The sequence below is a fragment of the Indicator indicator genome, chromosome Z (genome assembly GCF_027791375.1).
Source record: "Indicator indicator isolate 239-I01 chromosome Z, UM_Iind_1.1, whole genome shotgun sequence".
NCBI lineage: Eukaryota > Metazoa > Chordata > Aves > Piciformes > Indicatoridae > Indicator > Indicator indicator.
In genome coordinates, this window is record NC_072053.1 from 24,722,237 (window position 1) to 24,732,452 (window position 10,216).

At 42.0% G+C, this 10,216-nt stretch overlaps 1 protein-coding gene across 1 annotated transcript in view; it reads right to left on the reverse strand.

Annotated features, from left to right (window-relative positions):
- HCN1 (hyperpolarization activated cyclic nucleotide gated potassium channel 1) overlaps positions 1-9,059 on the reverse strand; it is a 216,927-nt gene extending 207,868 nt beyond the window's left edge. Inside the window, exon 1 of the mRNA XM_054397901.1 lies at positions 8,677-9,059. Within this exon, the coding sequence (XP_054253876.1) occupies positions 8,677-9,059 (383 nt within the window). The remainder of the gene's footprint in view (positions 1-8,676) is intronic.
- Between the last annotated feature and the right edge of the window lie 1,157 nt (positions 9,060-10,216).

The following is a 10,216-nucleotide window of genomic DNA, read 5'->3' on the forward strand; positions in this document are numbered from 1 at the left end:
AAACCTTTCCATAGTCATGTGAAAGCTTGGTTGCATCCCCATGGTTTTGAGGCCATACATTTACTCCATCTCCTGGGTAAAGTTGGTGAGAGCATACTGTGTATCTTAAAACCGTTCTCTATGTTTTCAGTAGCTTTGACCCAGAACAAGTAATAATAATAATAATTTACCATTAGGATCCTACATCTCCCAAAATTTACTGCAGTCTATATATTTGCTTTATGTCAGATCATATCAAAACCACATTACTGCAGTCATGCCATAAAGGGAGGTGCTTCTTGGAGGATCTGCTAAGTTACTGTAAGATACAACAGAACCACCCAAAGAAACAGTGATACTTCCTACTTTCCTGACAGAAAAGAAAAAAAAAAGGGAGACAACCAGAGTACACTACATATAGAATTGGCGGATTTGATATCACGAGGTTGTATCTTATTCCTGTGGGGCTCTTTGTATACTGAAGCCTTAGTGCAAGAGTAAGCTTCAGTGAATCCAAGACTGAGAATTGGATGAGTAGCACTACCTAAAGAAATCCTGCAGTCATAACAAACCAAACAAACAAAAAAACCCAAACAACCTACTTTTGACTGTGAGCATAAAGCAATCTGCAAACAAAATATCTCAATAAGATAACAAAATAAATACAAATAAACAAAATATCTTAAGAATTTTGAATAAATTAAATTTTTTAGGTCTAAAAATTTTATTACTATCAGCAGCAAACTAAATTCAAATTATTTATTTAATACCATGTTTCATTAAATAAGATATCCACATTAAAAAAAACATGGAAGTTAGTATAATAAAAACAAAATCCTATTCTTAGACACAGGATTTCACTCCAGTTGTGGAAACTTCACTGGCATAAATAACGAAGAGTTTGGGGGTTGGTTTCAAGGGTTTTTTTAATATATAATGGAAACCGACTGCGTTTCTTTTGTAACCAAGTGAACATTTTCTGAACACAAGTTTACTTCAGACTTACTCCAGTTGCACTGCAAACCAAGGCAATAAGATTATTTCAAAATATCATGCAGTTTGACTAAATCTGACTATCATCAGATTAAAACATATTAGCAGAGATTTTTATGGAAGCTAAATGACAGTGTCCTTGAGGTAGCACTGACATTGACTCCAGTTGATACAGTTTTTGGTTATTAACATACCTTACTATGTGTCTAGAACCAGCCCTCCAATAATTAGAGCTGAACACACTATGATTTTTAAAATTAAATCATGCCTCTGGGAAAGAATCAGGGAATAGACAGCTAAAGGACTTTCAAGCAATTAACAAGAACTGTACTGTCAGGTTAAAAATTAAACATTTCAAAGTAGGTTAAAAGTTTCCTCTCTCTCAAAAATTTTATGATGACATAGAAGACATATTGTTAAGTGAAAGAACAGGTGAGAATGGACATCTCTGATTTACAATGAAATTAATTTCTCTACTTATTTTCATATTCTAGACTCCTCTCCAAAAACAGTTTATTGTCTTCTAGCATGTTCGAACTGAGTGCCTCATAAAATTGAATTAATTATAATGTCACCAATCTTAGCTGGTAGGCAGAAATGCAGAGGTAAAGATTCGTACTTTCCAAGTGACCTCTGATATCGTGTCTCTATGTTTTTTACCCCAGGCTGAGCAATCAGAAGATGAGCCACTCAAAAGTTTGATTATATAACCACAAAAAAGCCTAAGCAACTTATCAAACATTATACATTTTAAATTCAGCTTTATAACCACCAAAACCCTTAAATCCTAAACCTAAAACTTCATTTACTATTCTATGCTTTTACATCGTATTCGAATTCACAGTTCCCTCCATGTAACCAAGTCTAAGAAACCTAATAATGAAAAAACCTTCTGTTGACTAATAAAAGCATTACTTATTTTGATGTTCTAACAAATACGTACCAGTAGATATTCTAAAAATATGTAGTCTTCCTAAAATAATCATGGGAATAACAGAATTAGTACTTTTTTTACCTCCAGGGCAAGCACGATGTTGATCTTCCAAGATCTAAATTGTGTTAGGTACATATATAGAGAGATTCTAATCAAGCGCTTTTTTCTCACTGCAGCCAAAATGAAAGAACAGAAAACTGAAGAGGAAGTGTCACAATATTGAACACCACACGTCAAAGTTTAAACAGTCACATATAACTTTCCTAAAATACCATCTTTTAGATCTCTCACAGGAATTCTGGAACATTTGAGTCTAATGTTGTTTTGTTGTTTTTTAAAAAAATACTTCAACATCACGATGAACGTGTTTGTCTTTATTTAGACTGTGACAAAGGTGACTGTTCTAAAGTTCAGCATCTCGCAGGAAAAAAATATACTTCTGTATTCTGTATTATTCTCAGGTGCTGCCTGTGATCTTCAAAATATCTGAAGTTAAATTAAAAGTATCTCCAAGAACTAAGGAATTATTTCAGTTACAATTATTGAGTTCCTTCTCTGCTGTAAACTTTATTCTGCATGCAAATATGTAACATGTCAAAAGAAGGAATAAAAATTCAATGAACAGACAGTTATTCCAGCACTAGAATGGACATTTAAAAAATTGGGAAACATTCATAACACATAAGCACTAACTATGCATTAGTATTCTGCATTATCTAGAGACAGAAGCACGTCTTATCAATAAAATGAGTTGCTTTCCTTCACCAAACAATGGCATAATCCTTCCCACATTCCCTAGACATGAAGGAGAGCGGCTGCTACACCAGCCTCGGGGACTGAGCTGTCTTGCTTTTGCACTTCGTGAAAATCTCAACAGGGAGAAGAGCACATGGCCCTTCTGAGCCCAAAAGCACAACATACCCATCTACATACACACTTTCACTCATATCTGCCTACAGCTGAAACAAAAAGAAATGTCAGTAGCTAGCTTTAGTCAGCTAGATTTCATAAGAAATTAATTGGTGACAGCCAATGATGAGGCATTCAATATTAAAAATAATCAGGAAGCGAAGATGAAAGACAACCTAATGCATTTCTGGCCAATATTTCACATCAAAGCATTTCCAGTAGAATATTTCATTGCTTATTTTTGGTCCAGCTTCCTAAATATCTAGTTTGGACGCTTGTTGCTGCAATTTCCCCCCATCACTTCTATATAATTTCTTTCCCCTCTATAACATGCATTTACATATTTGAGGAAAATCATTGTATTTCTCTTCAGCCAACCTTTACGGTAGACGCATTTTACCTGGGAAACAATTATAAAGTTTAATAAATGTTTAATAAAAGTTTAATAAATAATGGTTTAATAAAATGTCAGAGAAAATTTTCAGACATTATATAAGCATTACTTAGATTAATACTACATTTTTTTTTCATTTTATCGTTTGGGACATTTACAGAAGTAAAGTGCAAAAATTGTTGGAATGCAGCAAATAAAAAGCCAAGCATTGCTAATAAGCTTCCTATTACTTAACAGTGTCCTATGCTTAGTCACGTACAAAGAATGAATGTCCAATAGGGATATGTTTACTGCACAAAGTTTTTTCTTTAATAAAAATTACAGTCACCACAACAGTATTTGAAAATGATTCATGAAAGCTAGCCCTAGCTAAATCTGTGCTTTAAAAAAAAAATTTAAAAAAAGAATAATCAGGAACGCTTAGTTTCTTAGCAAATAATTCAAGTCTCAGTACTGTACGAGAACTTCATGACAAATCCTGAGCAACAAGACCGAGATGACTACCTTCAGAATCTGAAACAACAGACATTTCATACTCCTACACTACCAGTGACATAACGTATCCATTAAAACCCACACTAATTTGTATCTGATCTATTTAATATAAACCAACACAATTTAAGTACTTAATTTTGCATACATGTATGTATATCAGTAACAACCCAGTGTGATTCAACACAGTTCACCTTCATTGCATATGGCATTACCTTTCAACTCTACATTTCTATATAAACGTAAATACCTAACAGCTCACTAGAAGATAAATCTCATTACCTTCAACTGAGACCTTATAGACATGTGACAAGAAGGACAAAGTGCTTACCCTAAGCTTCTTAAAATATATATAATAGGTACGACACGTAGAATGAAGACCAGTCCCAAAGAACAGGTTTTAAACCAACACATGGACAAATTTAAGAAATACATATGTAAGCTGCAAATCAACAAGCAGTCTACCATGTTAGGGTAACTGCTGGTGGTCAAAAGCAGGTTTAAAAGACAAATTAAACAAAAAACTGATTCATACGGCATTTGTAAGTTCAAAATGCAGAGAAGTACAATAAAAAACATGGGCACATTAATATATTGCAGTTACAACTTAGAGTTTGGAACATACTTAACTGAAAAAGTAAGCTGCAAGAGTACATCACAATGTGCACAGGTAGCACAACACTGCACAAAATAACAGAATGGTTTTTAATAGCAGCAGACGCAAAAATATTCTTGCGTAAGCTGCTAAATGTTCGTATGCAGATATTACCGTGTCCCTCACTCTGATTAAAATCCATTGAAACCTCACATTAAAAGTATTTAGAAAGGAAGCACTGAGAGAGCTTTCTACAATTTATAAATATTTATATGATATATCTCCTGTGTTGAAATTATAACCATCAAACGTGTACACAAAAAATGTTTTGAAACTGGAATACCACACATTACAAAAATCTGGTATACCTTTGTTATTCACAATGCTCTAAAATTTTCTGCTTAAGTTTTACTTTTCTGTTACTAAAATAAGGCTTTGTGCTCCTTCATTAGATGACAAGTTACCCAGAAAAATCTCTCTACATAAAATATCAACAGTTTCTTGCTATTGGTGCAAATCAGTTCATACTTTGTATTCATCTGTGCAGGAAAAAGACTTCCAATGCTGCCTGCACTCCACCTGCTTATTTGCAACTCTGCCAGAAACTCCACACTACAGCCCTATTTCACTTCATCTCAAAGCCAATTGAAAATTTTCCCCCCACTTCCAGTCAAACGCTGTGCTCAAGCACCAAACTGAAAACCACTACCATGAGAGTGTGAAGGCTACACTTACTTATACACATACTATTCCCATTAAGTCTTTCACATATATTGCTCTTTCTGGTCAAAAGATGCCTTCTCCTGAGTGGCTCTGGAGGTAGTAACTCTGTTTTCTTTTTAGATTGCAAACTACAGATGCACTATCTGATGTGGCAATAAAACCAACATTTCCATGAAAGCACAAGTTTCTCTGTGTATGCATAGACAAAGAAGGAGGGAGATGCTACAGGGCTGAGCCAACAGCCAAGGCATGTGCAAGCAAGTCCTCCAATAATTAAAGAAACACCTGATTCGCTGAAGGACACTGAGTAATTAATAGTTTGAAAAATCAGCCATTTGCACTAATATCAGAAGGCTGTAACATATAATAAGTCACACAATGCACTGCACTTTGCAATGAAATGCTGAAAGAACGTGTGGCAGCAGTACAATCATGTGCAGTTGCTCCCATCTCCTGTTGGCCATATGCTACTTGCACCCAGCAGCCGTGGGGCCACACGGCTGGACTGGCAATGTTCTCCCATAGCTTGCTCTTCCACATGGGAGCACGGACAGTGGGAGGCACACAGTATCTCATAGAAAGCACAAATAACTTCAATAAACTCTAACCAAAGCATTGACAAAGAATTCACTTTGTGAATCATGCAATTATACAGAATTGTTTCCCAGGTTTATAGAAAGCAGTAAAACAAGAGAGACGCAGCTGCAAAAAGATAAACAGAGGTCTTGTGCAGGGTTTGTTGTGAGTTAGGTGCTTGGTTTACATAACAGCTTCCAAATTAGACATTAACCTCAAAGACTGGGAAAAGACAACCAGGAACAAAATGGTCCCCTTATGGAAAAATTATGTAATACTTATTGAATTTAATTCTCCAAGGGTTTTTCTGCCTGATGAAGATGCAAGTCTTCCCTGGAACACAGGCATGATGAAGATCATAAAACTAGAGACCAAGCCCTGAAAGGACACAAGTAACTGATTCACGGAGCAATGACTTTACAGACACAGCTTTCACACTCTGTTCGGAGAGGCAGGAAACTCACAGGGATGATGCCCACCACCCCAAACAATCATAGCAAAATATAGTTTAGTGTAGATAAACTAACAAAGTTTTATAGAAATCATGAGCACGAGGTCAAGAAAGGTAACCAAATGTAAAGTATCCCAGAAAATGCATATAAGCATCCAAGACTAGATTGATTAAATAAATAAACAAGAGTCCATAGAAGCTTGCAGGAGAATTTCTCCATATTTTTACGTGTGCCGGTATTTAAAATTTACTGTGATGCCCATTTTCATATGTACCACAAATAACCATTTACAAACTTACTCTAAATCTTCCCATTTTGATACTGTACAATATTCAGGTTTTTACCTTTTTGTTGTTATTTTGGTAACATTTAGTTGTTTCCCATGAGAGTATCAAGATTACCACAGTGAAGTTAGAATACCCCTGTCTTTTTAGATGTTTTAAAGCTTGTCTACATGCAAGCTGTTACAAAATCACATGTAAAAACAAATCTAAACAATTCCATCCCCACATATGCATTTATTCCAATACAGAGACACTATGTAGAGGCACTTACTACCCTTGTCACAATTACCAAACTGGAATATGAAATTACTATATAGTACAACTTCTTCCCTATTTCTATAAATGCTGCCCCCAAAAAGACTACTAGCATTCTACATCTGCAATTATTTCAGGAGAAACAACGTAAACATGTCATATTTCTCACTGAAAACAGTCCCACTGGGTAAAAAATTGGGTCCAGATCAGGCCACATCATTCCAGGACTAATAAAGCTTTATTTGAAAATAAAACGTCTTGATTGTAATAAAGTACCGACATAATAGAACCTCCAGAAAATCAAATTAATTTATGAATATGTAGACTACAGGTCTGCAAAGAATGCAGTGTTGTTTATTCCTACAGAAAAAAAAATCAGTAAACATATGTTACGATATCTAAACCTTCCCACAAGAAGAATTAGGACAGAATTAGAAGATGTTTCTGTAATGAAACAGAACCAACATATCCACTGCATATTTCAGATATCAGCTTAAAAAAGTTACATGCGACACAATATGATGCTTAAGCTCCTATTACCCAAAACATCTCTTGGTTGTGTACTTCGCTCAGAAACCAAGCTTATAGCAAAACACAGGAATTTATTTGCAAGAATAATGTCATCTATTTTAATGGAATCCTCACATGAATAAAGTTACTCATGCATGCAGAGATAAGTAAGAGACTATTAGACCCCCCTAATCCTCTATGCATGCTACCACAGCACTATATGTGACCTGCTACATCCCTCTGCGGCTGGCAGAAAGGGAGTGGGTGGACTCTTGGCTCTCTACCCCCTTAATGCACCTGCTAGCGCAGCTGAGCTGGCATGGGAGGGTAAAAGGTACTCCAGGAAAAGAATGAGTGCAGCTTATTTCCTCCAGAGAGCCAGGAAAAAAGCAGGGATCTAAAGTACGATTTCAAGTCACAAATGAGTGCTGCCCTACTCTTCTGCTTTTGTAGCTGTACTGCTCTCGGGCTGGACTGCAAGGTGCTAGCACAGCTCACTGTGCAACACCTCACTCTGCACAGTCTTGTGAAACTCAGACTTTTTTAAGTATTTCCTCCTGTTCCCACTAGAAGCACGTTTTGTTTAACCTACTTTTTCTTAGACGATCCATGTAATTATTGAACATTCTCGATTTTCCTTTTTTAAACATGATATCCAGTGCAATTCACTTCTTGTATATACGTGGGCTGCTCTCTTCTAGTTGTTCATTAAATATACTTAACAACACCAATAGTTCTTCAGCAAATATAGTGGAGAGTGTTAAATAGACAAAGGCATACAGCCAGTTGGCATAGGGAATACAACTAAATAATCCTTCACTTGAAATGTAATTTTAAATGGAAGTATCACTTCCCAGGAATTTATTTGCACTGCTTTTCATATGCATATTCCAATTCTCTATATATTCAACTCCCTGTGAAAGTGACACTTATTTGACATCATATTCACCTATGAAAATATAGTTTCCCACATGGCGTTAGCTCGCATAAAGTTATTTTGCTGGTGCTCTGCCCGAGTGGTGCCTCCTTCGGGCGACCTCTTGAACAAGTGCTGACGCCAGTTGCTCAGGAGGACGTGGACCCCGACGGAGGCGGACAATACTGAGGCCCCTGTGGCGTAGCCAGCCCAGGACTGACCCGCAGGCCCCGCGTAGACTGGGCGCTGCCCGCAGGGTGTCGAAGCCGACGCGGGGCCTGCGGGTCCGTCCCACATGCAGCACGCTGGAGAGCGCCTGGTAGGGCCATGACCCGCGGCAGCCACAGCGGCGTTGTACGGAGCGCAGAAAGAGCAGGTCAGCCGCCTCGCGCCGGCTTCCAACCCTTTCCCCGACACCCGAGCGGGGAGGGAGAGTTTAAGCCGCCGAGCGGGACATCGAGGCGGCCCGCAGGGAAAGAGGGAAGCCCGGCCCGCCCGCGGAGAATGCCCCTCACTTCCGCGGTGCGTCCCCCCCGCACTGTCTTCCCTCGGTCAGCAGCCCAACGAAGTTCGCGCCGGGCGAGGTGCGAGGCGGCTAGAGCGCCGCCCTACCTCCCGCAGAGGGGCCACCCTCCCGGTGCGGCGGCGAGAGCCCCGCGCTCACCTGAAGTCGCTGTACGGGTGGATGATCCAGAACCCCGCAGTTTTAACCCTTTCCTGCTCCTTCTCCACCGCCTTCTGGCTGCCGAACATGCGGAGGGAGAATTTGTTGACCCCCGGCTGCAGCATGGAGGTGAACTGTCGCTGCATGAAGCCGTACTGCCGCCGGGGCCCTTCGGCATCCTCGAAGCCCACCGCGGGCTCCTCGCTCCCGCCGCCGTCCACTTTGAAGCACACCGAGTTGCCATGCTCCTTCACGCCGCCGCTACCCCCGCCGCCGGGGCTGCTTTGGGCTTTCTCCGCCGGGGCCGCCGGCTTGGCTGGGAAGGCGTTAGCGCTGCCATCGTCCCGGCTGCCGGCGGAGGAGCTGCGCTTCCCAGCCTCCATGCTGCGGGGCGGGCGCGCCCCAGCCGTGGGAGAGCGCAGGGAAGCCTCGCCACTGCCGCCGGTACCCTTCAGCGGCGCGGCTAGGCTCGGCCGCCCTGGGCTGGGCTCAGCTCCGCGCCGCCGCTGCGCCCGGCATGGCCAGCACTGCCGACTCTGAGCCGCGCGTCGCGCACGACTGGCACCGCTTCCCTTCGCCCGCCCCCTGCCGGCGGCCGCACCACACCGCCCGCCTGACATTGAGCGCCCCGGAGTCCTTGAGGGGCTGAGGAGCCCTGGCCAAGGGGAGGGGAGGAACCGGCGGGCGGGGCGGGGGGAGGCGGGCTCTGCTTTAGGGGCGGTGGCGCGCGTGGGTACGGCGGCGACTCGCGCGTGGGCGTAAGCGCGGGAGCCCGTGGGGCGGGGGGGCCGGCCGGCCGCCCACTCAGCCCTCGCGCCTGCCACATGGCGGCGATAAGTGCCGCGGGGGGTTGGGCAGGAGGAGGAGGGCTGCCTGGCCGCCCTAGCAGCGCCTCTGACAGAAATGCGGCTTCAAAAGGAGGGTTCTGTTGCTCCTTTGGCCAGGCGTGGGGTGGTAGCGTGCCTCCATACCAAGGGCGGGACACAGTCCCTGGGAACGAAGCTGTGGCGAAGTCCCACCGGCTCGCCTGTCTCTTGCCCTCTGGTGCTTCTCACAGAGAAGACTGACTAGAAGCCACGAAGATGGGGATCTGCTTGGTCATGGAGCCAAGTGACAGCACCAAAGGTAGCAGAGGCATTTAGGGTTCATACTGCTGGAAATGAAGTCAGAACCTACACTTTGCAGGTGCAGTGCATGTGATACAGTGAGGAAGGAGGAGAGAGTGTTCATGATGAGGGAAGGTCATGTTTGGGTGACTTTGGTTTCTCACACATAACAGTTTGCTTTGGTTAGAGAGTACCTTGCTACCTCTGGGCAACAGTCTGCCTGTTCTGAACCCTATGCTGACTGAAAATGCAGGCCAAGCACCATAAGCATGGGGGCATATGACGCATGGACTGCTGGGTTGCAATGCTCCCCAGCAGGGCCATGACACCATGTGTGCCTGCATGTCTCACTGTAAGGGGTAAAATGCAGGTATACCCAAGAGCGGAGACAAGCTTTTCAGCTATGCCAAGAGGTGGGTTTAGTTTTGTTTGTG